We start from the raw sequence: 27,280 nt of genomic DNA on the forward strand, positions 1-27,280 counted from the left end.
CAGGCCATCGCAGAGAGCTGAATCAGAAGTGGAGCAGCCAGGACCCTAACTGGCACCCATTTGGGGTGCTGGCACTGCAGGCAGTGGCCTTACCCGCTTTGCCACAGCGCCAGCCCCTCTGTCAACTCCTTACATGTTTATCTTTCCTAGGATGTTCTCTTGATCTTCTGCTACTGTCCGCATCATCTTTCCTGCAGGACCTGATCTCAAGTCCATAGCTTCAGTTCCCCGATGTCTCCTTTCATGGAATATTATGCAGCAAAGTAAATGAAAACCACAAAGCCAAACATATTTTCCACATTGCTTGTGGTGTTGTGAAACTACGTTTCGTGCAAAATGTTAGCTGTCCTATGATTACAAGCATATAGGAAGTATGTCATTTTGCAGATGAGGAATAGAGGGGGCAATAAGTGGACAGGAGTAGATTTGGGGTGGGGTGTGGCAGATGAGTGAACATACCCTGCTGCTGACTCAGCCTCCCATCCTTTGGGAAACCCTCCATCCCCCACTCCATCCTAGGAGGTGTGGTGCTTTCACCACCATCAGAATGTGGACTTGGCACCCAAGCTGGGAGTCCCAGCATCCCAATCTCTTGGACACAGAGACTGGTCCAAATATAAGCACTTCTCAGGCTTCCCTGCCAGCAATGGAAGACTGCATCTTTTGACTTGATGTTGGTGGTCACTGTAACTTTTGGGAAGAGCTTGTCCTCAGAATAACGTTAACCAAAAAAGAGAAGCAAAGCTAATAGATAAAGAGGGGTCTCAGACCTTTGACCATGTTTGCATTGCTAGATCCTCCTATGCCTGAAACCACATGTACCTTTCCTGTTGCACCAATGAAAGCACTAAATGTTGTCCTGTGATTTACACCAGTCTGAGTTCAGCTTCTATCATTTTCAGAAAGAATTCTGCCCATAGCAAAACCGCTTCCCTGGGGTCCGCACTGTGGCACAGGGAGTTAAGCCACCACTTGTGACACTGGCATCCTATAAGGGAGTGTTTGTTCAAGTCCTGGCTACTCTGCTTCCCATCTAGCTCCCTGCTAATATGCTTGGGAAGGCAATGAAGGGTGGCTCAAGTACTTGAGTCCCTGCCACCCATGTGGGAGACCCTAATGGAATTCCTGGCTCCTGGTTTCATCCTGGCCCAGTCCCAGCTGTTGTGGCCATTTTGGAAGTGAAGCTGCAGATGGAAGATCTCTCTTTCTCTTTGTCTCTGTTTCTGCCGCTCTGCCTTTCAAATAAATCTAAAAGGAAGAAAGGGAGGAAGGATGGAAGGAAGAAAGGAATGGGGGAAGAGAAGGAGGGAGGATGGGAAGAAGGGAAGGGGGGGCCACTTTTCCTCAGCCTTAAAACCACACAACAGAACACTTGTGACCCCAGAAGCCCCAAGGAGCAACTCTGCAGCAGACATCTGCTGGGTGTTGTCTAATTCACCACCGCCCAGACACGGTCTACGGTCTACCTGGAGATAGCCTAAGCTCCCGAAAGTTGAAGGCTCCTTCCTCAAGGCTGCCTCCCCAGTAAGCCCCAGGCTACTTTTACAACCTGACCAACCGAGCTACAAATTACAAAATCCTGTGACACCACCCCCCACCCCCCGCAGAGTCCATTAATTTGAGTGGCTCACAGAATTCTGGGAAACACATTGACTGACTGATTACAAAGTATCCACCTGAAGAGATGTGTAGGGTAAAGTATGGGGAAGGGGCACCGAACACCCATGCCCTCTCTGGCTGCCGTTCTCCAGGAACCTCCACATGTTCGGCTATCCAGAAGCTCTCTGAACGCTGTCCCCTTGGGTTTTTATGGAGGCCTCACTGCATGCCTGAAGCATGGGCAAGTTTGTAAAAGAAGACTTCCACAAGGGCACGATCTAATGCTAATAGACTGGCTGGGGAAACCAGCAGAGCCTCTCTGTTCAGATTCTTCTTGGCCTCTGTGTAGTGCTTTGCAGGTGTGGGACACTAAAATGAGGGTCTTCACAGATCAATCGGACCAGGGGAGGTCTGAGAATTTCTTGATGGCTAGCTAAAAAGATGGGAAAATTGTAGTTTCTTTGACTTCCCCTGGGAGAAGAGAAATTCTAGTTCTATGCCTTCCTCAGTGGGCAACAGGGAAGGTGAGTTATGAACCAGGAACCATGCACAAAAACCAAAATATATATACAAGTATATGAATTTATTATAATGTCATAAATCCTAACTGACATCGGTTGGCAGTCATAGGCAAGAAGAAAAAAATTTTTTCTTTTATTTAGAGTTCTATGAATGGTGCCATAGCAATGAGTATTTAAAACTACTCCTCCCCCCAGAAGACATAAGGATTAAGTTTAGGTGCAAGGACATCACCTCTATGCTTCCTAAGCAAGTCACGCCAACTGGCCACGAGACTAGAGCTGTGTGTTTTGTTTTTCTTTTTAAACAAATGTTTATGCATTAAAAAACAACAATCTGAAGTATTGTACAATCTGAGTGCCATCTCTAGTATAAATCATTGGTGGGAAGGAACAGGACATGCCCTCAGCAAGAGTCATACAATAGGTGGTAAAATATTCGTGTTCTTGGGAGAGGAGTTTTTGCTTTGCTGTCCTGTGGTGGTCACAGCTACGTCAGGCCCAATGACTGCCTCTGATTTTCCAGGAGCTTCTGCTAGGTGAGGCAGCTGGACTGTGTCAGTTGCATGCTGGCCAGAGTCCTTCAGATCACCTGCATTCTGGATATGCTTAGTGGCACTGTCTTTTACTTTCTCTGTCCTCTCTTTGTTCCTCTCATCTGCTGAAGGAGAGAGAAGACAGGAAAAACAAGTGTTCAAATGTGAATTGTTATATTTTCTAACTGTCCAGTAAGCTGTCTATCACCTTGGGGAAATCATGGTTGTAATGATATAAAAACAGTTCGGGGAAGGTGTAGCATGCAACAGGTTAAGCTGCTGCTTGGGGTATTGACATCACATATCAGAGTGCCAGTTCAAACCCTGGCTACTGTAAAACATGCTCTATGGTATTCTAACCACTTTACATTTACTGATTCATTAGATCCCTCAGCCTCCCTGGAGAGTAGGTATCATTCTCCTTAACATAAATGAACAAACTGAGATACACAGAGGAAAGGCTAACTGCCCGAGGACACCTGGTAAGTAGAAAAGCCAGAATTTAATCCCAGGGAACCAGACTCCAGTAACTTGTGTTTAACCACTGGATTCTCTTAAAAGCTTTGTAGGATGCCATCATGTGCCATTGAGAAAAATTCAAAAGATAAACAAAAGGCACAAAGAGGGTAGACACAGTGAAAGAGGAGGGAAGAGTAAAGGACTATAGAAGAATAATAAGAAATCCTGATGATAAGGTGAAGGAAAAAAAAAACAAACAGCTAGAGCCAAGTTCATTGAAAAAGGAAGGAAAATCCCAAAAGTAGTGAGGAAGCCGGAAGTGATGCAAGATTGAGCTCAGGGATGTTGGCGTGCGAGTCCTCTAACAAAGCCTGGCAGTCTGGACTCTGGAGGTAGGTCTGGCTGTTTGAGGGCTGTACCTTTTATGCTGGACAGCTGATATCCTTGAACCTTACCCTTCCTTGTCTCAGGAGGCAAACAGAAACTGGATTTCCTCAGGGTCTGGTGCCTGGCTCGTGGCTTGAGGTTCCGTGACTCATGGATCCAAGTGTGTTTGAGGGCCTGCTCAGGGGTCATTCTCAGAGAAGGGTCCCACCTGTGCACCAACAAAGCCTGGTGTGGGTGACTGTTGATCAGTTTACTTCTGTAATGTTAAGATTGAGACTTTTTTTAAACCTAGTAAGTATGTTTCCATTTAACCTATGTTGTATCACAAAGACATCATAGAAGAGGGACTATAACATAAAATGTAAAAGTTCCTAGAAATAACCATTGGAAATAATCTTTTTTAGACCATTTTTGTGACAGGCTGGGGAATATATTAGCATCCAAGTCTTACAGAATTCCTAGGAATTCCCTTATAAGAAAAGATATAAAGGAATCTTAACCAATGATACAGGGTTTGATAGGTTAAGGAGATAAAAATGAGGAGATATTTAATTTCAATTCCTCTTCCAAGTTGTGAGCAAGCAGTCGTTTGCACTGAAAAAGAAAACACCCGCAGTAATGTCTGTTGGTAGGGAGCCATGTTCTGGATGGGTGGGGTTTCTGGATGCCTCATCTCTGGAACCAGTTTCTGTCATTTGCTGAGGGGCAGGCAGCCTAGAGCCTCAGCACGAGGCTGGGGGCAGGGTGTGGGTGAAGATGGGGTACAAGACCTCTGACTCAATTACTCAGGTGAGTACACAGCATGACCCCCCAAGATGGGAATACTTTGATATTACCAGAGGGTTTCCCTCTGTGCTGGTAACTAAATTCCAGAGTGCACAAATGCCAGGAGAGTGTTTTACTACTACTACTCTATACCACTAAAAGAATGGCAGAGTAGAAAGATATGGTCTTTTAAAAATGCCAAATAACCCACAGGACTGAGAGAGCTCAGGCATCCCTGGAAGGGGCCTTTGTAATACCTCATTTTATAGAAAAGAAAACCGAGCTCAGAGAGAAGCGATGACTTGCCAAGTATCATGCAACTAATCAACTTGCTGCTCAGTGGAGACATTTCCAAAGCTTCTTGAATAGTAGTGAAACAGTAAGACAAGTTAGCATCTTCCATACACCTTCTACACAGGGCATTACGCTGGGTGCTCTATGTGTTACATCTTTTTTACTGCGATTTCACTAAGGCACAGAACCTAATTTCTCAGACTCAACGCATGCATATGGACTGTACAAAGTTGTACAGAACAAATGGTTTATAGCCCACTGTTCCCCTAATTCCATACTATAGGATTTGGACACAAAATCCTAAGGGGGTGGGATGAGCCCCGAATCTACTTTACCCTGGGTTTGTGTGTGTGTACAAGTGACAACAGGCACACTGAAGAGGCTGGCTTCAGATCATGGAAGCAGAAGGCATTTAGGACTGGCCCACACTCTCACTGCCAGGCAGCTTGAGGCCAGGAAGATGGCAGGTGTCACCCACACGCTGCGTAATCGGACAAGTCACCTAACCAGTTTGGGTTTTGGCAAAACGGAGCAGCTCTTTCACCGCGACCATCACACAGGGGAGGGAGCCGTGTGATAGGACAGCAGATGTGAAAGCAGTTTGTTGATGTAAAGGCTCTGTTGCCGGTATTTATCACTGTCATTTTTCTTAAGTCTCTCCCAGCCTTAGATTTTCACAGGCGAACGTGTTCAACAGTGTTTAACAGGAAACCCAGAGGCAACGCCAGGCCAAGAAACTCACACCAGACACCTTCTGAGGAAGTCCAGGAAGCTGGCGTCGTAGGTTTTCAGCACCATTGTGAGATCCTTGGAATCCGGGTATCTTTTCTTCCCCCTGTTGTTGGCTATAGTTCTAGGAAACCCTTTGGAATCTTTAGAGATACAACATTCTGCATTTAGTTACAGGTGTAAGGAACCTGTGGTCACAGCCCAGCTGCCCACTGGAGTGGTCTTTAACAGCTCTTTTGCTTTCTGCTCTACTCACCTGCCCCATCCCCACCTCTACTATCTATTCACAAACACACCCACAGCCTCAGCCAGTCTGAAATGACCACATGCAGACTACTCGATGCAAACAATTAACTCTCAGACACTTTTACCATGTGCTCTGTGCCTCCATCCCACCACCTTCTCCCCATATAAAACTACTTAAATGGTTTCACATTAACCAAGGTAAAATAATTATGATAATGACAATAATCTGAAGTGACAGAAACATTCAGTTTTGAACAAAAAGGATATTGTCTATTCTTGGATTGTCTGTGAGTTCACCCTTGCTTTTTTCCTGCTAGCCCAACAAAGTGAGAATTTGGGACGTCCACAGTGTATAACAGGAAAGGCATTGTGGGAGAATGACTCTTCATTTCCCAATTTGAAGTCCCTTCCTTCTAGTCCCCACCAACATTCTATGAAGGAGTTGATGAAAGAAAAGTTGAGCCATTGGTGTTCCCTTGTGCTAGACTTTTCTTCCACCAAGTCCTTCAAAACTCAAAAGGCTGAATTATCAGTGGTGGATGGGAAAAGTACATGTGGGTCAAAAGAGCCATCCCATTGCTCTCTGATAAGCTGTATAGAGAAGTACAGCTTCTGCCTACCCTCACACACTACCTGGAGCAAGTTTAGTGTGTGTGCACAGTTCCAAGGCGACTTGGACACTCCCCTGGACACTGTCCTGCCCAGGGGCATGGTCTTCAAAGCTCCAGCCATGATCACAAGGTGACTTTAGAAGGTTTAACCATTGGACTGGCACTGGACCAACTAATCAGAGTGGATGACAACCTTAGCACTACAGTAGGAACATGGAGTGGATGGGCCTTCAACTTTTAGTTTCTGCATCATGGGAGGTCCAAGGAGTCCTAGGAGAGGGGCCAGTGAGCTTGCAGATGGGTCCAGAGTTGGGGCTGTGGCTCTTTACCAAATGACATAGAAGTAGACTAGAGGGCTGGTGCTGTAGTCTGCTCCAAGCATGAACCTTGTCACTGTCCTGCCACCGTACATTTGCACTGTGAAGGCCTCATTCCCAACATGACCTGAGTTCCCAGCCCCACTGCATCATCCCATGTCCACCACACCAGCTGTGCCACTTCTCTGCATCTTTTTTTTTTACTTTTCTGAAAGAAGCTCCTAATTACAGCTTGCCTTGGTCAAGTGGGGGTCACTATATGGGACTTAGGGGATGGAAAGTGTCTTCAGGCCTGTGATACCCCCATTAGACACAACAGGAAAAAGAGAATTAGACCTGGGGACTTACCAAAGAACGTCTGCCTCCGGGAGGCCATCTGAATGCAGCGGGCTGGCGGCAGGCCCAGCACCTTCAACAAGTACAATGAAACTGCTTCACTCTTTGTGGGCTCATGCAGTCAGAGACTGTTAGAGCCTGGCGGGACTTTGGCCACATTTTGCCTCCCACGGACAAGAACTCCAGGGATATTAAATGATAATATCAAATTAGTAGTGGAGCAGACCCAGAGGCTGGGTCTTTTAACTCCTAATCCAGGGCTGTTCCAGTATCCTAAGAATCCACACTGGCCATGTTATTCTAAATAGGCATCAGCACCAACTAGAGTAGAGGTAGGCCACTGCTGTTAGCAGCCAGATCTTATTGTCAGTCCACACTGACCATGACTGAATTAAAGGGTGACATAATCCAACTTGCAGCACTGGGAGAGCGGAGAGATGAGATGAAAATCATCACATGAGCATTGTACCATTATTATAAAACACCCTCTTGAAAAGGGAAATGAAACACCTACTTGTTGCCTGTCCCTACTGCAACTTCTAGGGCTGCATGGAGACATAGAAATTACTTGGATCACCCTGGTCACCTCTCCTTATCAGTCCAACACACCTACCATTTAAGGCTAAGCTTACCTAATTATATTAGTGTTTTATTATTAGTTTCAACCGTGAAGTGAAATTACTTACAGTCAGTAATTCTCAAGGGTGTGTTTGTCTCTCTACTTGCAACTTTGAGGCAATCTAGGTAATAGAAATTTCTCATAGAGAGAGAAATAGCAGGCAACTTCAAAAGATTAATAAAAAAATTGAATGAATAGGCAAGTTTACTTTGGTGTGAAAAATGTTGAGGTCACACATAGAATTTTCATAATGCATACTTCCCATGATCTTTTTGAAGACTCCTCATACGCATGGATTTCCAAAATGCACCAAATAAGCATATTTTCATTCCATTTTTTCACTAACTTTTTGAAGTACCATCTTAGGTATAAAAAGATAGTTTTTGAAGTCAAAATATCTTTGTTTACTAGGAAAATCCTAGAATGCATAATTTTCAACTTTTTAGGTTTTTTTTTAGGGTTATTTCCCATTTTGTCTAATTTAGTTTGCAAGAAGTAATATTCACCTACAGGCACAGGAATCATGCAGAAAAGAGAAAATATGGCCCTATCTGTTTTTCTTAGGGCTGTAAGACCAATAGAATTTCATATTTTGTGTCTGGTAATTCATTACCAAAATTTGTACACTACTTATATTTTAATAATTCATCAGAAAGAAAACTTTTACATGTGGAGTTTATGGTGATGGGAAAATGTTTAAGTTACAGTGATGGATAGATTTCAATCATGAGTTGAAAGAACACTCTTGTGGAAGAAGTAGAATAGAAATGAGAGTTTGTTCAAGGAGAAAAAAAAGTGAGAAAAGTGAAATTCTTAAAGGAGAAGTTGTTCCTGTACTTTTTGGGTAGGCTTTTTTTTTTTTTTTTTTTTGACAGGCAGAGTGGATAGTGGAAGAGAGAGAGAGAAAGGTCTTCCTTTTGCCATTGGTTCACCCTCAAATGGCTGCCACGGCTGGCGCGCTGCGGCCGGCGCACCGCGCTGATCTGAAGGCAGGAGTCAGGTACTTCTCCTGGTCTCCAATGGGGTGCAGGCCCAAGCACTTGGGCCATCCTCCAATGCATTCCCGGGCCACAGCAGAGAGCTGGCCTGGAAGAGGGGCAACCAGGAAAGAATCTGGCGCCCCGACCGGGACTAGAACCCGGGGTGCCGGCGCCACTAGGTGGAAGATTAGCCTATTGAACCGCGGCACCAGCCTGGATAGGCTTTTTTGTGAGTGTCAGGTTCCCTAAATTTTTTTTTTAGCCTTATAAAAGACCATTATAGCAGTTTTGATTCAAAATGTCATTATTTACAAGATGATGGAATTGACATCCTTTGCAACTATTTAAATTCTTGATCAAAGTGTTAGACGTCAACTCAACAATATATAGTAACACACTCAACAACAACAAAAGTACGCAGACCAGCTCTCACAGCTGTGATGAACCTAAGGTCTGAGAGAAGCTGTCATGCTGCTGTCACCGCAGCCAGCCCACCCCCTCACCTCCATGATGCAAGCCAGCTGCTCTGTTTCGTCCTCCCCGGCAAACAGAGGGTAGCCTGTGTAGAGCTCCGCCATGATGCAGCCCAGGCTCCACATGTCGATGGCCATGTTGTAGGGGAGGCCCAGGATCACTTCTGGGGACCGGTAGAACCGGCTTTGGATGTAGGTGTACACTGAGGGGGGGCAAAGAAAGAACAACTCACATGGGAAAAATCTCCTTCTCCCCGGAACATTTCTTTTTTGAGAACTTCACGCTTGAGGATGGTCAATAATCTAGATTCTAGCCCTCAGACTTACTCGGTGGGCTTTTCAGAGATTTTGCAGAGCGGCAACAGGCCAGCATTCATGAGCAACGTGACACAGCTAACATCTTTAAATCCTCACAGGAACCCAATTTCTGGGACAGCGTTATTATCCCCACTTTATCCATCAAGAGCTTCAAAGTAGGCACTGTTTCAGGGATGTAACTGAGCTGACTAAGGTATTTTATTTTATTTTATTTTATTTTATTTTATTTTATTTTGACAGGCAGAGTTAGACAGTGAGAGAGAGAGAAACAGAGAGAAAGGTCTTCCTTCCATTGGTTCACCCCCCAAGTGGCCGCTATGGCCGGTGTGTTGCGGCCGGCGCGCTACACCAATCTGAAGCCAGGAGCCAGGTGCTTCCTCCTGGTCTCCCATGGGGTGCAGGGCCCAAGCACTTGGGCCATCCTGCACTGCACTCCCAGGCCACAGCAGAGAGCTAGACTGGAAGAGGAGCAACCGGGACAGAATCCTGTGCCCCAACCGGGACTAGAACCCAGGCTGCCGGCGCCGCAGGCAGAGGATTAGCCTAGTTAGCCGCAGTACCGGCCATGGCCAAGGTTTTAAACATAAAACTTAGGGGCTGGCACTGTGGCACAGTGGGTTAACGCCCTGGCCTGAAGCGCCGGCATCCCATATGGGCGCCAGTTCAAGACCCAGCTGCTCCACTTCCGATCTGGCTCTCTGCTATGGCCTGGGAAAGCAGAAGAAGATGGCCCAAGTCCTTGTGCCCCTGCACCCACGTGGGAGACCCAGAAGAAGCTCCTGGTTCCTGGCTTTTGATCTGCACAGCTCCAGCCAGTTGCGGCCAACTGGGGAGTGAAACATTGGATGGAAGACCTCTCTCTCTGTCTCTCTCTCTCTCTCTCTCTCTCTCTCTCTCTCTCTCTGCCTCTCCTCTCTTTGTGCAACTCTGACTTTCAAATAAATAAAGTTGAAGATTTAAAAAAACTTAAAACATGTAAGTTTTCACACTGCCAGATTAACTGTAATTGGACATCTTCTGAGAGTATTGTAGTTTGGCAAGTGAGGTGACATACTGGAATGAGAAAGGAAGCGTGCAAAATGCACCACTTTAAATGTAGATTCAATACGTTATGTGCATGTAATGTGTGTATAACACACAGCATGGAAATCAGAGTTCAATGAAATCTCAGCAGCTGAGGAGGAACGGAAGATGGACGAGGAGACTGAAGCCAGGGAAACGAGACATTAAGTTACTTCCACACATCTGGACGGGGGACAAGGAGGGGCTCTACAATCACTCCTCTGTCGTTGTCAATTGATTGTAGTAAGGATGGAACAATTCAGTGACTTAAAGCAAAACAAACATTTAATAAACATGAATTTAATACCCTGCCTGCTTCCACAATAGATGTGAGGTACTTGCAAAGTACATGTACATAGAGTATTTCAGAACATGAAATTAATGGGACTTATATAGTTTTTAGCTGTGACAAATGCTTTATATGTAAGACTTCTTTCTGTTGCAGGTGCTATCATTGTATCCATCTTGAAGACAAGGAACCTAAGATAAGTGTTGTCTACTAGGTTACACAGCTTCCAGTACCTGAGATGAGTAAATGTACATTTCTTTGTGGAAAGCATTCTTTTCTATTTATAGGATCCATCCAGAAAACATGTAGGTGACACATCCTCAAAAGTGGTGCTGCACTGTGCTCGGAAACATCCATCTGGTTGTCCTTCCATCAGCCTCGAGAGGCTACTGCTGCTGCTTTTATTTTCTTTAAGATTTATTTTATTTTATTTGAAAGACAGAGTTAAAGAGAGAGGAGAGGGACTAGTGCTATGGCATAGTAGGTTAAGCATCTGCCTGCAGCACCAGCATCCCATATGGGTGCTGGTTTGAGTCCCGCCTGCTCCACTTCTGATCCAGCTCCCTGCTGATGGCCTAGGAGAGCAGCAGAAGATGGCCCAAATGCTTGGGCCCCTGCACCCACATGGGAGATCTGGAAGAAGCTCCTGGATCCTGGCTTCAGATGGGCCCAGGTCTGGCCAACTGGGGAGTGAACCAGCGGATGGGAGACCTTTCTCTCTGTCTCTCCCTCCCTCTGTCTGTAACTCTGCCTCTCAAGTAAATAAATAAATCTTGAGAGAGAGAGAGAGAGAGAGAGAGAGAGAGAGAGGAGAGAGTCTTCCATCCTCAGTTTCACTCCACAAATTGTCCAGGCCAAAGCCAGGAGCCGGCTGGTGCCGCGGCTCACTTGGCTAATCCTCCACCTGGGGTTCTAGTCCCAGTTGGGGCACTGGTTCTGTCCCAGTTGCTCCTCTTCCAATCCAGCTCTCTGCTGTGGCCCCGGAGTGTAGTGGAGGATGGCCCAAGTACTTGGGCCCTGCATCTGCATGGGAAACCAGGAGAAGCACCTGGCTCCTGGCTGCGGATCGGCCCAGTGCGCGCCGGCCGTAGCGGCCACTTGGGAGGTGAACCAATGAAAGGAAAATCTTTCTCTGTGTCTCTCTCTCTCTCACTGTCTACTCCACCTGTTAAAAAAAATAAATAAAATAAAATAAAAAACAGGAGCCAGGAACTCCATCTAGATCTCACATATGGGTGGTAGGGGCCCAAGCACTTGGGCCATCTTCTGCTGCTTTCCCAGGGAACATCAGCAGAGAGCTGGATCAGAAGCAGAGCAGCCCAGATTCTAACCAGTGCTCATATGGGATCCCAGCATCGCAGGCAGTGACTTAACCCACTGCACCACAATGCCGACCCCAGGAGGCTGCTTCTGACATTCCCCACCACCGTAAAGGCTGGTCCCCAAATCACCCTTCCCTGGGCCCTTAAAGCAGCCTGTGTATATATCTGTACAGTATGCCTAGCGTATTATCTTTCTGTTTGACATCCTTGTACTATACTGCAAGCAGCCCTCAGACAGGAAATGTTCATATTTTTTTCCTGGTACCCAAGACATTGACTGACACAGCAGACACTCAATGTCACATGTTCTCTACATCAAACTCCAGAAAAGTCAAAGGAACAGATGATTAAAACAAGTTCAGTAAAGGTTGTGTGAATATCTGCCAGGGCTCCTTTCTGGATTCCAGCTTGAAAAAGCCATAACACCTCGTGAATCTGGGTGGATGTAATGGCCGTATCCTGTGGCGGAATGAGGTGAAAAGTTCATATCAAGATGGCCGCTGAGGTGAAAAGTTCATGCCAAGATGGCCACTGACAACAGAAACTGCCTGGCAACAGGCCGTGATTGGATGGCTTCGGAAACCACATGACAACAGAGGAAACCACATGACGACAGAGCCTGACTGATGGCAGGCCATGATTGGATGGTTTCAGAAACTGCCTGGCAACAAGATCCTAACTGGCAACATGCTGTGATTGGATAGCTTTGGAAACTGCCTAGCAACAGGCTGTGATTGGTTGGGGCATAGACTGCCCCCTGACTGGATTGGCTTGTCTTGACTACATAAGCTGTTGTACTAACTGAAATAAACGGGTCTGCAGGCTGCTTGCCTCAAGCCCGCTTTCACCCGATTCCCGGGGTCTGTGTGGTGACTCCGCGCCTCTTGCTCCCACCACGCTCTTCCTCTCAGAACAAATCCTCTCAGAAGAAATCTACCTCAACAGTATCCCATATTGGAGTGCCTGGTTTCAGTATCAGGTTCTCCACTTCCAACCCAGCTTCCTGTTAATGTGCACCCTGGGAGGCAGAAGGTGCTTGGATTCCTGCTACTCATGTGGGATACCTGAATGGAGTCCAGGATCTTGGCTTCGGCATGGCCCAGCCCTGGGACATTTAGGGAGTGGACCAGTGAATAAAAGATCTCTCTCCTCCCTCTCTTTCTTGTCTTTCAAATAAATAAAAATTAAATTAAAAATTTTAAAAGTATACTTAATCCAAGACAGTCAAACTTTAGAATGGCTTTGTTTTTTTAAAGCACAGAGTCCTGGTTATTCCCCAGAAATTTGGACTCCGAGCATCTGGGACAAGACCCTGAACATATCATTTTTCAGAGTGCAGGAATGATTCTGATACACATCTAGTTAGATTTTGGGACCTAGTACTATGAGTTTATTCATGATCCATAGACCATGAGAGTTTCGAAGGGCCCTTACGGTGTTTGAACCCTATGAAAAAACTTGGGCTCAAACAAGCTGAGGACAGGCAAGAAGCCAGGTGACCACAACCGTGAAGGGAAAACTCAGAGACTGGTTTGGGGCTTACCTTTCTGGTGTTCATAACAGCTTGATCCAAAGTCAATAACTTTAACAGAGACTTGGCCCCTTTGATATAGCACTATATTTTCCTACAAGGAAGACAAGACATATGTCAAGTTTTAATTAGGTTGCTCCGGGCTCTATTTACCTAAATTCTGGCCGTTCTCCAGGGCCCAGTTCAAATACAACCACTTTGAAATGGGAACCTTCTTCCTCATCTTCTCCGCATCCCATTATCCTCCCCCTCCTCTGACATTCAGTTGACATGTGGTCAACTGGACCCAGTAGTCACTGATTGGCATTGGCAGTATTTGTTTGGCATACATTTTGCCTCTCTCCCCATTTTGATTGTGGACTTATTTTTATCTTCTCTGGCATCTGGTTTTATACCTTGCTTGTATAAAGTCTTGGGAATGCTATTGAATGAGTTTCTTTGAGGCTTCCATTAAATGCCCTCAAGAACATACTGCTATGACAGAAGAAGACCCCTCCTGCCCCAAAAGCAACAATTCTTATGCTGACTTTGGGGAAAATGTGAAATGGGTTGTTTCAGTACAGTTGTAGAATAGAAGGCAGAGCTTCTAGGTCTGCTCTCAGCCCGAGAGTGTATTGGCTAAGGCTGGAAGATTAAAGTCCCAATTTTCAAAGATCTCAGTGTTCAAGGATCTCAATATCAGAGGCACAGTTTCATGAATGTTTACTGGGTATCTAACATTAGAGATAAGGCATAAGAGGCATGGTCTGAAGCCTCTGGCACCACAAAGTAAGAAAGTAAAAATGTAGTCCACAGTACCTTTTCTAAAAAAAGTGTTAACTGAAGGAGGCTGATCAGGGCCTTAAAATAGCAAGAATTTCTAGCATGTCTCCAGTCCACTGGAAAGTCTCCTTAATTAGGGCTGGCCTTCCAATATTATTGGCAGAAGTGGCTATCTCTAGAGAGGATGAATGCAATGGCCACTCACAGCTCACTGACACTAATCACTAAGTCCATAAGAAAAACTCCCTGATTCTTGAATCCTACACTCACAAAACACTTCCCTGGAAAATCCCAGGGCCAGATGGAGTCACTGCTGAATTCTACCAAACTTTAAAGAGGAATCAACACCAAACCTTCTTAAATTATTTCAAAAAAAAATAGGAAAGAATTCTTCCAAATTCATTCTATGTGACCAACATTACCTTGAACCAAATTGAGACAAGAACACAAAACAAAAAGAAAGCTACAAGGTATTATCCTTGATGAACATAGATGCAAAAATCTTCAACAAGATAATAGCAAATAAAAATCCAACAGCACATTAGGAATATCATTCAGCATGAGCAACAGTGCATTGGAACAGGCAAGATTTTTCTAGATCACATCCAAAAGCACAAGCAATAAAAGTTAAAGTAGACAAATGGGATTTCATCAAACCAAAAAACTTTTGCACGCAAAGGAAACAATAACAGAGTGAAGAGAAGATGTCCAAAATGGAAGAAAATATTTGCAAGCCATACCTGTGGGTTAATATCCAGAATATATAAAGAACTCAAACAACCCAATAGCAAAAAATTTCAATTTAAAAATGGCCAACAGGGGCTGATGCTGTGGTGCAGTGGGTTAAAGCCCCAGCCTGCAGCACCGGCATCCCATATGGCCACCGGTTCAAGTCCTGGCTGCTCCTTTTCTGATCCGGCTCTCTACTATGACCTGGGAAAGCAGTAGAAGATAGCCCAACTCTTTGGGCCCCTGCACCTGCGTGGGAAACCTGGAAGAAACTCCTGGCTCCTGGCTTCGGATCAGCTCAGCTCTGGTCATTGCGGTCATTTGGGGAGTGAACCAGCAGAATGGAAGACCTCTCTCTCTGTCTCTACCTTTCTCTGTAACTCTGTCTTTCAAATCAATAAAATAATTCATTAAAAAAAATTTCCAGTAGATCTAAACAGACATTTCTCAAAAACATACAAATAGTCAACAGGTATATGAAAAAAATGCTCAAAGTCACTAATCATCAGGGAAATGTAAATTGAAACCACAGTGAGCTATTATCTCATCTAGTAAGATTGGCTATCATCAAAAAGACAAAAGGTAACAAGTGTTGGCAAGGATGTGGATAAAAGGGAACATTTGCACATCCTTGAGTGGAAGTGTAAATTAGGACAGCCAGCATGGAAAACACTGTGGAGGTTTCTCCAAATACTAAAAATAGACTGGTCATGTGATTCAGCAATCCCACTACTGGGTATATGTCCAAAGAAAATGACATTTATCTGTCAAAGAGACATCTGCATTCCCAGGTTTATGGCAGCAGCATTCACAATGACCAAGAAACTGAAAAATCCAAGTGTCCATCCATTCACTGATGACTAGATAAAGAAAATATGGTCCATCTACAGCATGAAATATTACTCAGCCATAAAAAGGATGAAATCTTGTCATTTGCAACAATGCGGGTGGAACTGGAGGTCATTATGTTCGGTGAAATACGTCAGGCACAGAAAGACATCACACGATCTCACTCACATGTGGAACCTAAGAAACAGTTGATCTCAGAAGTTAAAGATATATGCAGCAGGTTAAGCCTCCTCCTGCAATGCCGGGGTCCCCTGTGAGCGCCAGTTTGAGCTTCAGCTTCTCTGTTTCCTATTCAGCTAGCTGCTAATCTGCCTAGGAAAAAAGCGGAAGATGGTCCAAGTACTTCAGCCTCTGCCACCCACAGGATAGACCTGGAAGAAGCTCCTGGCTCCTGGCTTTGGCCTGGCTAAGCCTCAGCCATTGCAGCCATTTGCAGAGTGAACCAGCAGATGGAAGATCTCTGTCTTTTTCTTTCCCTCTCTCTCTTTAACTCTGCCTTTCAAATAAGTAAATAAATCTTTAAAAATATATATATATAATGATCATTATCAGGCTGGCAATGGAAGAGGTCAGGGAGGGATGGGGAAAGTTTAATTGGTGGGTACTAGGTTGTAGCTAGTTCTGCTGAACAGTAGGCTGACTATAGATAATATTAATGTGCTGCATATTTCTCTATTTAAAAAGAACCTAGTAGGTATGATGTTGGATGCTTTCACTTTAAAGAAAACACTTGAAAAAGGATGAACGTGCTTACCCTGATTGAATATACACAATGTGTACAGGTAATGAAACATTACACGGTACCCCCTAACTACCATTTTTATATGTCTGTTAACATTTTTATCAGAAAATCAGCAATGTCCTGACTGTGTATTTCTGTACAGGGACAAACATCTTCTAGTTTATTTATTTCTCCAGGAAATCCGTTACCTGATACTTTGACTATCAAGTGTCTTGTGAATTTTCTGGTGAGTGTCAGTCCCCTAAGCCCAAGGCTCATGTGTGTTGTGACCCTTAGGAGCTGCACATCTGAGGATCAGAAACTTGGATGTGGACAGAAAGTCAGTGTACCTGCCTCCAGGTGACACTGCACCAGCCAGCCAAGATGACAGCTCTATCTTAGCAACCTTCAATTATAAAAATATCCCCCAACTTTCCCAATGAGTTGGAGCTTTAAAAAAAAATTTAAGCATCTTGGGAAATGGAGAGAAGGAAATGAGGTAAAGTTGAGGCATATTTTTCTATTTGTGAGGCTCAGCTGGCAGCCAGTGACACCCTGCGTCTCTCTAACAAAGGGCAGGTGACTGTTGATTGCTTCACTGAGAAAGGCAAAAGAAGGAAACATTTCCTAGACCTCAGGACTTCTTGCAGCTTACTTTGATGCACAAGACACCACCTTCCACAATAATCCTTCTACAGGCTGCCCTCAGACCTTCCTGATCCTGTCTGCCTCCATGACACCACCTCTCTCTCCATTTCCCACTATTCATGCCTTGGTTTTGAACCCCACAGGGCTTACACCACCCATAAGCAGGACTTCTTGGCTTCCACTTTGGAGTCTTGGCCGTGCTGGCTGCCCAGCTCCCACTAGGGAACTGTGGGAACCTGCTCCCGTGAGAGGACAGAGGTTGTACTCACGGGTTTGAGGTCACAGTGGATGATTTTCTCTACATAAAGCATCTGCAAGCACTTCAAAACAGAGAGGGTGAAGCGACGAACTATTGACAGACTGAACCCTTGAAAGCTGTTGTTCCTCATCAACTCATACAAGTTGATTCTGGGGAAGAGAGAGGAGGGGTGATGCTGTGGGTGTCCGAAGGCTCAGGTTGAGTGTGCACCTGCCACCTGGTCTCCCTCAGCAGTCAACTCAGACTAGGAGGCAGGCCTTTTGTGTCCCATTAACTCAGCATTCCCAACGATTCATGGCAAGCCCAGGGTGAAGTTCAACTGTGCTAGCCTCTCAGATGTCCCCTCTCATGTGACAAGGTCACTTAAGCACTGGGCTATGCTTGTGGGTGAAGAGGTTGGACCAGACATCTGAAATATTAGTTATGCTTCAGGCCTTTGGCAGGAATCCAGGGATCCCACAAGTCTTCAACCCAGCAATGCCCTCTCCCCACCACCCAGGCTGTCCACGAACAGCAGGTTCCTGACAAATAAAGGAACAAGACAGTGGGCAGATGGGACTGAGGGAAAATAGAGGGCCCCCGCCCCACCGGAAGCAGGTGCATCTGCTAGGTCCCATCCTATTGCTGCCTTGCAGGAATGAAAGCTCACTCTTGCCAGAGAACCATCAACACTCCGGAGCGGCTGGAGCCTGTGACAGTATAAAGAAGCCACTGACTTACAAGTGTTGTAGGCTCAGAGAAGCCATTTTAAAAAGCAAGCCTTGCTTTGAGCTGCCAGTTTGAGAGAGGCGAGAAATAGCAGAATCCAGAAACTATCTTGGGTCGCCTCTTGCTGGCTCCTCCTAACCTGCCATGTCTGCGATGATCTAATGGCAGGCTTTAGGAGGCCGGTCCTTCTTGAGGAATACGGTGGAGAAGTGAGGTGTGGCTCTGGCCTCATCCTGACCTGTGACCCTGGGCAGCTCATCAAGCTATGTTTGGCATTGGTTTCTCCCTCTTCATACCTGGCTCTCTTGACCTCTCTGAGTTCATTTAAGTACAAGGATTTCCTGACTGGATGCTGGGATGAAGGGCCCGGGAGGGCAACCAGGGCTATCCAGTTTGCCACAGAGAAGATAATTCACCTTTTCCTACTGGCAGGTGGCCCACATTTTATAATCACCAGAGATGGTGAGAATGCCAGCTTTCCCTTGGATTCTGATTGAGCTGGCTCCTGGAACCTCCCCATCAGAGATGGTGTCCCAGAGCAGCAGGGCCAGCTCAGTGAGCCCAGGAACACTGGGTTCTGAGAGTTTACCCTGATCATTCCCCTTTGCTAAATGTATTCTGAGTTTTGGATTTTATTTAAATTGCATCAGACAGCCCTTTCAGAGAGAAAAGTAATCAAACTAGCATGCCCTTACAATCAGCATAACTTTTCAGCTGATATTCAGTCAGGCCAGGAAATCTATTTGTCAGCGTTCTGCTTTCTTACCATATTTGTTCAATATCTAAGCTCTTTTCCCATTCTGAGCAGCCAGCTGCCTGTTCTTTTGGCTTTCAACCTCTGCACCAATGACAGCCAAGGAAAATCATTTTCAGAACATTTCAGTTTAACGGTTGAGAGCCAGGGCCTCGTTTTGCCTCACCCAATCAGCACTGAGCCTAGGGAAGCACATCCGGGGTATGCTGGCAGGTGCAGACTAAGGGGCAGGGTAAGATGGCAACTTTTGGTCCCAGCATCCGTGCTCCTGGAACTTCTGCATAAGTGAGTGGCTGCTGTGTCCATTCTGGTCGTTAACTAGTTGCACCAGGGAACATCTAGTGCTCTGACCTCAAAGCTTCTCTTCTGTCACCTAAGCAACTTTTCAAAGGGAAATGAATTTTTCAAGATAGCAGCTGACCCCAAGAGTTCAAAGGTGATGCAGAGGTGATTGCGGAAGTAGAAGAAGTCCTTCATGTGCACCACGTTGTAGGTGTTGTCTTTGTCCTTCCTTCTGAGAGCTTCCAGGATCTTCAACTCCACCAGGGCCTGGTGGTGAAATCTAAGGGGATTGGGGAGTGGCAGGGAGGATGAGACATGGAGACAGAAAAAACAGGTGTCATTGTCATGTCATTGCTGCAGCACCAAGCCTGGGTCCTCAGCCCCTCCCTGAGATCCCAATAAGGCCATCTAGGGCAGCAGAAAGCACAAAAACTCTCCAAATTCTCACCTCCTCTCTGACCCTTTTGGATCCTTACAGGTAGAGAGAGTGAAAGGAAAGGGAGGAGGAAGATGAGAGGAAAGGGCCAAGTCACAAAGGGCAGAAATCTGGGGCCAGAGCCACACAGCCCCTCTTCCAGGACCCACAATCCACCAAGCCGCACCTCTTCTTGTTCCTGATGATTTTCAGAGCCACCAACTCATTGTTTTTGTGATCCAAGCACTTGGCCACCTGTCCAAAGGACCCTTTCCCGATCATCTCCAGAACCTCGTAGCGATAGGCAATGTGGTCATGTAGGACCTGCGGAAGCCAGGTCAGGTGTGAGGAGCAGAGTCACAGGTCCCGGGGCTTCCCTGACTCTGCAGACCCATCCCCGGCTAGCTCATGGCTCACTCCTGTGGGAAATTTGCTGAACTGCTTGGAGTACTTGTGCTACCCCCACCCCCACCTCGCTGCTACTGCAATGGTTAGGCTGCTGCCTGGATCCCAGCCCACCCATGCGGTTTCAGGGGAAGCCCCATGGGCTTGATTCATGGCAAACAATGCAAAGAACACCAGATGGCATTTGGTAAATTCGAATTCCAGTTCTATTGCTCTACTTTCCTGCATGTTTTAGGACCTGTAAAATAGGGGGATTGAACGGAGTAGCTCTGAGGGTCCCTTCCTGTTAGGAAATTCTGTGATTCTTGAAGTTGAACAGCAGCTCCAGTTTGGAGGACGTTTTTGTTTATTTTGTTTTGTGTCGTTTTGGTTTAATGGCAGTGTTACGAAGAGAGAGGGAGAGACATCTCTCTTCCATCCGTTGGTTCATTCCCCAAATAGCCACAATATCCAAGGCTGGGCCAGGCTGAAGCCAGGAGCCAGGAGCTATATCTGGGACTCCCACGTGGGTGGCAAGGGCCATCTTCCACTGCCCTCCCAGGTGCATTAGCAAGGATCTGGATGGGAAGTGGAGCAGCTGACACTGGAACTGTCACTCATATGGGATGCTGGCATCACAGGCAGCAGCTTATCCTGCTACACCACAGTGCAGGCCCCAGACTTCCTATGTCTGACCTTTGATGTGTCGCCAAATCAAGACGCTTTATGTCTGCTTTGCCACTCCTTTGCCAGATTTGGATCTCTCTTGGGCTTATCCAGATTTATTCTAGACCTAGCAATTCAGAACTTTGACATTTCTCGTCCAAGAAGTAAAATATTTTCCAAGAGCCAGAAGCATCCATTTCTTTCTTTTTCTTTCTTTTCTTTTCTTTTCTTTTCTTTTCTTTTCTTTTCTTTCTTTCTTTCTTTCTTTCTTTCTTTCTTTCTTTCTTTCTTTCTTTCTTTCTTTCTTTTTTTTGACAGGCAGAGATAGACAGTAAGAGAGAGACAGAGGAAAATGTCTTCCTTTTGTTGGTTCACCCCCTAAATGGCCGCCACGGCCGGCGTGCTGTGCCAATCCGAAGCCAGGAGCCAGGTGCCTCTCCTGGTCTCCCATGCGGGTACAGGGCCCAAGGACTTGGGCCATCTTCCACTGCCCTCCTGGGTCACAGCAGAGAGCTGGACTGGAAGAGGAGCAACTGGGACAGAATCCAGCACCCCAACCAGGACTAGAACCCAGGGTACCGGCGCTGCAGGTGAAGGATCAGCCGAGTGAGCCACGGAGCCGGCCAGAAGCATCCATTTCTCTCCTTGTGCTGACAACTAGGGAGCAGGTGATTAGTCAAAGCCACAGGAAATTTCTAACTGAAAACTGAGCTAGGTGGCTTCAGACAAGGCACTTAGTCCCCTGTGAGCTGCAGAGTGCTCATCTGTAAATGGAAGACTCTGGATAAGATGATCCAGGGGGCTGGTATTGTGGCCAGTGGGTTAAGCCACCGCCTACAGCACTAAGATCCTATATGGGCACTAGTTGGACTCTCAGCTGCTCTCCTTCCAATCCAGCTCCCTGCTAATGCACCTGGGAATGCAGCAGAAGATGGCCCAAGTGTCTGGGGCTTTGCACCCACATGGGAGACCTGGAAGAAGCTCCTGGCTTTGTCCTGGCCCAGCCCTGGCCATTGTGGCCATTTGGGGAGTGAACCAGTGGATGAAATCAATCCTCTCTCTCTCTCTCTCTCTCTCTCTCTCTCTCTCTCCCCTTCTCTATGTAACTCTACCTTTCAAATAAATAAATAAATCTTAAACAACAACAATAAAAAGATGACCTTTAAAATTCTCAAGCTCTGTGAATTTCTGATTGCTAGGGCTGTACTATGAGCCTGGGAGAGATGAAGGGTGTTTGTGCACAATTTCTCAGGATGTGTATGTAAATGTGAGGTGGGAATATGTTTATGCAGGAGAATTCAAGACCATGCATTTGAACTTGTATAACTTTACCGATATTTGGAAGTGGGTCTGGATACCTGTAAAGGTCTAGCCATGAGAGTGGGGCAGGCACTTGCATGTTTTCTTAGCAACTGTACATATCTCCTACATATCACCAGTTTGACCATATCACCATTATTCGCTCACTTGTCAGTGCTGGCATTGATTCAGTTACTTGAGAACAAGAACCATGTTGCATTGGTTTTCATTCTTCCCTTGTTATTTCCAAAGTCTTTAGCAGATGCCAAAGTTTATGACAGTTGCTCAGTAAATAAGTATTCGGTTACCATTAGTTGTTAGAATAAATATGAGAACGCAGCCGGGTCACTTGTTTGAGATTTTGGCTAGGTGCACTGTGTCATGTTTGTGCTCTGAAATGCAATATGAAAAGTTGGAGCTTCTGGAAAGCATATATTGCCCCTCTCTCCGTCATGAAAAGCAAAGCTCTCTAAGACTTGAGATTGAGGAACTGAGTTCCAGTGGATTAACTTAAAGGCAGCACTGACATCCCGAGGGAATTCCTCAAGACCCTGGGTTCAGGTAGGTTGGGGTAAGGGATGGAGGAGTGAGGAAGGGGTTGAGTGTGTCTGACTGAAGGGGAGGTAAGGTTTATATTGAGGATTCTTGAACAAAGACTCACTGATCCCCTGAAATTTTGTGTATGTGCAGGTTGCCTTTTCTGATAAATATGTAGTTTTTATTAGACTCCCAAAGAGATCCTTGGCCTAAAAATGTTGAGAACCATGGCTATAGATGGAGGCTGTGTCACAAAAACTAAATCCCTGCTTCTCCTAGCATGGGCCAAGGACTGGCAGCACAGATGTCACCTGGAAACCTTTTAGAGATGCTAAACATCAGGTCTCACTCCAGAACCTCTGTATTTTAACAAGAGTGTCAAGTGATGTGTATCCACAGGCAAGCCTGAGAAACACGCCCCTGAATGCCATGAAGAAAATCTACCTCCTCAATGAAGGCATCAAAGGCTCATGTTGTCTCCTAAAGCCAAGTTGTGGAGAAGAGTGCAGAAGAAGAAACTCCTGACAGCCCGCAGGCTGGCGGACCAAGCCTCACACATCAGACATGGCAGACGTGAAATCACTGCCAGATGTCACCTTCTGGCTGAGAACAGGCACTGTCCTGGGGGACCGCGGGTTACCCCCAAGGTACAGTCCAAGGGGAAAGAAAGAGTTGTTGGGATCAAGTTTTTGAAAACAGAGGTAAGTACTAAGTGCTAGGGACTGCAGGGACAAAAACTGTTTTGTCTGGGGGAAAACGTCATCTACTTTCAAATAGAAGAGGGACCGTGTAGGGGCTTATATGAAGGAGATGACAAAGGGAATGTGGGGGAGATCATCTGATTCCAGGCTGGCTTTTTCCAGTGAGTGCAAGGTCACGCAGAGGAGTGGGAGGTCACTCAGGATGCACACCCATTATCCCAAATAACCATGGACAAAATCGGTGCTCTGTTAATAAAGCATTTTGAATACTAACTTGCATGCCTTCCCATTTTCAAACATGGCATTCCTTCAGCCTAGCACCTACCGGACTCCTTCAGGGTGCCTGGTCCCTGCTGTATTAGCATGAAATACTATTCTTTTCTAGACAATGCCTTGTTCAGAAGCCCCTAAGTGTCCTATGACCCACTTCCCCCTTACCTTCATGTAGGAGCCATGTTCATCATCAAAACTTGTCTTGCTCAGTTTCTCAGAAGCCATGTTGAGCTTGTCAGCTTCAAGCCCCAGGAACCATAACTCTGTGTAGCCCAGGATTTCACTTCGCTCATACAAGGACAGCTGGTTCTTAAAAAACTTTAGGGCCTCTGTGTGAAAAGCACTACAGTTGTCAGTTAGGTTGAGGCAACATGGGGATTTGCCCAGGGAGCAGATGGTGGCTTGCATCCCTTCCAGTTCATGAGCACGGGTTCAACCAGGCAGTCTAGAGAACTACACAGCTGAAATCTCACAGTGGGAAATGTCACAAGGCAAATGTCAAGGTCTTGTACTTATTTCAGCAAAACCCAAAGAAGGGAAAATGGGTAATTTCTTCTCCCAAAGAGCTAATGGGTTGCAGCAGCATGCATAAAAAAATCAGGAGTAAACAGTGTTGACAACAGTATGACAGTATATCACAATATTCATAGATTTAAAAGATAAATTTATTTCGGTACAATTTTTTGGTCAATCCATGCATAGTTGTTTTATAATGTGAACTTTCCATGACATTTTTGATGCATGGATTTCAAAATTATTTTGCACCAAAATGAACATATCTTTTAATTCCACTGTCCACAAACCCTACTCTTAAAATTTTTATATTTAGGAGACACAGAGTTCACTTCCCAAATGTCCACAAGGGTAAGAGATGGGTCAGTGCCAAAGCCAGGAGCCTGGAACTCAACCTGGGTCTCCATATTAGGGAAAGAAACCCAATTATTTGAGCTTCACCCCTACCTCCCAGGGTCTATGTTAGCAGGAAGTTGGGGCTGGGAAAGGAAGCCAGGAATTAAATCCAAGTATTCTGATGTGGTATGCTATGTGGGCATTTTAGCTGCTAGGTTAAGCTCCTGCTCCCCACAAACTCTTTTTTTAGTTCCCTCATATACAGTTAAGATGCCATCTGCCCAAATTACTGTGGACCTAGGCTACAAAAATAGTCTATCCTGAGAGTGTTCAAAAACTTGAATGTCTTCAAGGGCCATACAGGTAACAGACATGCAATTTTGAAGGCCCAGAAAGCATTTCCATTCAAATCTGCAGCTCGGTTAGTGGATATCTCAGACTAGATGGAGGGAATCATGTTAGCCCTTCTCTACTCCACACTGGCCAGATCAGAACAGGATGTTGAGGTTTGGTCAGAAGGGTGAGGGTTGGGGGTGAAATTCACACTTTAATTGAGAATGTGCACCTGGAAGAGAAGCCAGGATCAGGGGAGAGGGCAGCTTGTTATTGGTGAACTTCTGAGGAGTTAGAGAAGGAACTCCAAGGAGACACAAAAAGACTTATGGGGGATAAGACCTCCATCTTCATATGTGAGCTGGACAGTCATATAGTCGTGTGTGTGCTAAATATGCATGCTCTTTTCCAGAGGACTGAACCAGGACCCAAGCAAGGGAGCAGGGAGGCAGACACCAGCTCTGTAAAGGCAGCACTGGCTCAGAACTGGAATTATGTCATCATGGCCAGCTTCCGCTTTTGTTAAAGTAGCAACACCACGATCAATTTCAGTTTCAAAGCTGGAGTAACAGAGCTGCAAGCACTGGACAATGCTGACACATAGTCAGTGCTCAACGGATTTGGGTCTCTCTCTTTGGATCCTAACAGGTTATGAGACTCGGGATCTCTTGAGGAGTCTGGCTCTCAGCCAAACACCTACAGGTGATCTTTCAGGACCAACCATTGCCAATCACAAAGGTCTCTTAGGGGTGGAGGGTGGGGCAGCTGCCCTTCCCTCGTCAGACCTGGTGCACAGCCATGGCACCAGCTATGGCACTCTCTGAAGGGAGTGGAGGCAAGGGCTAGGCCCCTGGCTGGTTATGTCTTATATGTATTCCTAGTCCAGAAGCCCCCTCAGAGCCTTCCTCAGCCACCTCTGCCAAGACCTCCTCATCTTGACTCATGTGCAATACTTTCCCTTCCTCTCTCTTCCTCCTAGTCCCTGGGTCTACAAAATGGCAGGAGCCTTTTGGAAGGGCATCCCGACAGTCAGCCAATGCCTTCTGTCTGCCCATGCATCCGATACTTGCCTGGGGCCATTCCTTGGGAGGAAATGGAGCAGTAGGGAGCTGGTGCTTTCTCTTAGCCTATTGTTTCCACAATCACATTAAGAGATCGAAGACTGAATTTCTACTTTCACTTTGTCTCATGGCCTTAATCAGCTATTCTCATACCTGGTAGTTTAGCCCCTTCTAGCTCAACTCAGCTCAGCTCAGCTCTGGACAACCCAACCACCCATAACCACAGCCACCACACCCTGTGACCTCCCCAAAGGCATACCTGATGCTGTCAGGGGCACCTTGTGCTTCCTTGGTGATTTCTTCTCTGACTTAGGATCTTGGGTTTTAAGTCCAGAGTGGAAAGATGTTTCTAAAGCCTTGAGCTCAGAGGCCAGCATGTGACTGTGAGTTTGATTCTCCTGTCCAGAGAAATAAGTTAGCAATAAAAGACCACTTAACCTGCTGGTGCTGTGGCTCAATAGGCTAATCCTCCACCTTGCAGCGCCGGCACACCGGGTTCTAGTCCCGGTCGGGGCGCCGGATTCTGTCCCGGTTGCCCCTCTTCCAGACCCCTAGAGAAGATGGCACATCAGCCAGATTCTTTTCCTAACCCTGCAGAGACAATAAGAGAATAGTATTTCCCAATCTTCCTCTAAAATAAAGTGTTTGGCTCTCACATTATGCCCTGGGGGACCCACGTACATCACAGGATGCAGTTGACAAGCCTAGCGATATGTCACTGCAGGAAGAAATAGGAATTGGTTCACTGCTGCTCTCGAGAAGGCAAGTTCCCGACTGGATGAACTGACTTGCCCAAGGGCATATAAACTTGATGTTATGTGTTGGTATCATCTCTTTAATTTGGTATACTCCCCATCGAATACTTCATTTGGTACTTGCACAGAAAAAAAAAGATGACATAGAAGGAAAAAATACTTGTATCATTCCACCATTTGTACACCAGATCTTCGTTTTTCTTCTCCTCAATAAGCCTCACGCTAACTCAATGGAAAACCCATTCTGGGGATGAGAGATCAGTGACTTGTTTGGTCAAGTTTACATTCTTTTCAGAGTGAGGACAAGACTAGAACCCAACTTTTCAACTAACACTGTACTTCCCCTGCCTCCACCCTGGGTGTTTCTAAACTTGGTTATGGACCAGAGCCAGGTCTTTCTCCTGCACCCAAGGCATGTCCACCGCCTTGTACTCACCTGATGCAGCAGGGGTGTCCTCAGTAGGATTTTGTTGCTGATGCATGGGAAGTTAACCATGTTCTTCTTCCCCTTGGTATCCACAAAAGGGAGTGAAGTAATGCTGGTCTTTGTATTCTACAGAGTGAGAAACTGGGTAAGCTATAGAAGTCTTAAGCAAGAAAGTGTCTTCAAGGGTCAGTTCTTCTAGCATTCTCCCTAAAATATAAAGGATGGAGCCCATCCAAAGTCTGGGCCTAAACCTACTCATAAAGTTTTTGGATAAAAGAAGCAGATTCCAGAAGTAGAGTAAGCTAGGAATTTGGCTCTTTGAGTCTGAATTTCTGCCCCACCATGACTATTTACAAACCTCAAACAGGTCATGTTAGCTCTTTCTCTATGCCTCAGTTGTTAGATCACTACCACAGGGACAATGGGCACTCCCTTATTAGGCTTCTGTTAGGTAAAATAAAGCCTTATTAGGCTTAT

General features: G+C 45.9%; 1 protein-coding gene across 2 annotated transcripts; it reads right to left on the reverse strand.

Moving 5' to 3' along the window:
- Window positions 1–2,407: 2,407 nt before the first annotated feature.
- Window positions 2,408–26,924, reverse strand: DYRK4 (dual specificity tyrosine phosphorylation regulated kinase 4). Of its 2 annotated transcripts, none has more exons than XM_089303758.1 (12): window positions 26,813–26,924; window positions 25,881–26,019; window positions 23,544–23,707; window positions 19,706–19,842; window positions 19,243–19,383; window positions 17,370–17,508; window positions 13,404–13,485; window positions 8,900–9,072; window positions 6,810–6,870; window positions 5,301–5,430; window positions 3,532–3,707; window positions 2,408–2,775 (listed from the first exon to the last, which is right to left on the reverse strand). In XM_089303758.1, exons 1-12 carry the CDS (start codon window positions 26,870–26,872, stop codon window positions 2,534–2,536), a joined length of 1,644 nt encoding a protein of 547 aa, XP_089159884.1. In that variant the 5' UTR covers window positions 26,873–26,924; the 3' UTR covers window positions 2,408–2,533. The 2 variants fall into 2 exon arrangements, with proteins under 2 accessions (XP_089159884.1, XP_089159883.1); XM_089303757.1 differs by having other exon boundaries at window positions 2,408–2,778.
- Between the last annotated feature and the right edge of the window lie 356 nt (window positions 26,925–27,280).

This window comes from Oryctolagus cuniculus, chromosome 9, assembly GCF_051225735.1.
Source record: "Oryctolagus cuniculus isolate XC-2025 breed Fujian yellow rabbit chromosome 9, ASM5122573v1, whole genome shotgun sequence".
NCBI classification, from domain to species: Eukaryota; Metazoa; Chordata; class Mammalia; order Lagomorpha; family Leporidae; genus Oryctolagus; species Oryctolagus cuniculus.

Coding starts and splice junctions, on each gene's coding strand:
- DYRK4 (XM_089303757.1), bottom strand. CDS start 26,872: ATGGTTAACTTCCCATGCATCAGCAACAAAATCCTACTGAGGACACCC. Junction 9,073..13,403: donor CTGTTATGAACACCAGAAAG/GTAAGCCCCAAA, acceptor GCCCCCCCTCAG/TGTACACCTACATCCAAAGC. Junction 6,871..8,899: donor AGCTGGCTTGCATCATGGAG/GTGAGGGGGTGG, acceptor TACTTGTTGAAG/GTGCTGGGCCTGCCGCCAGC.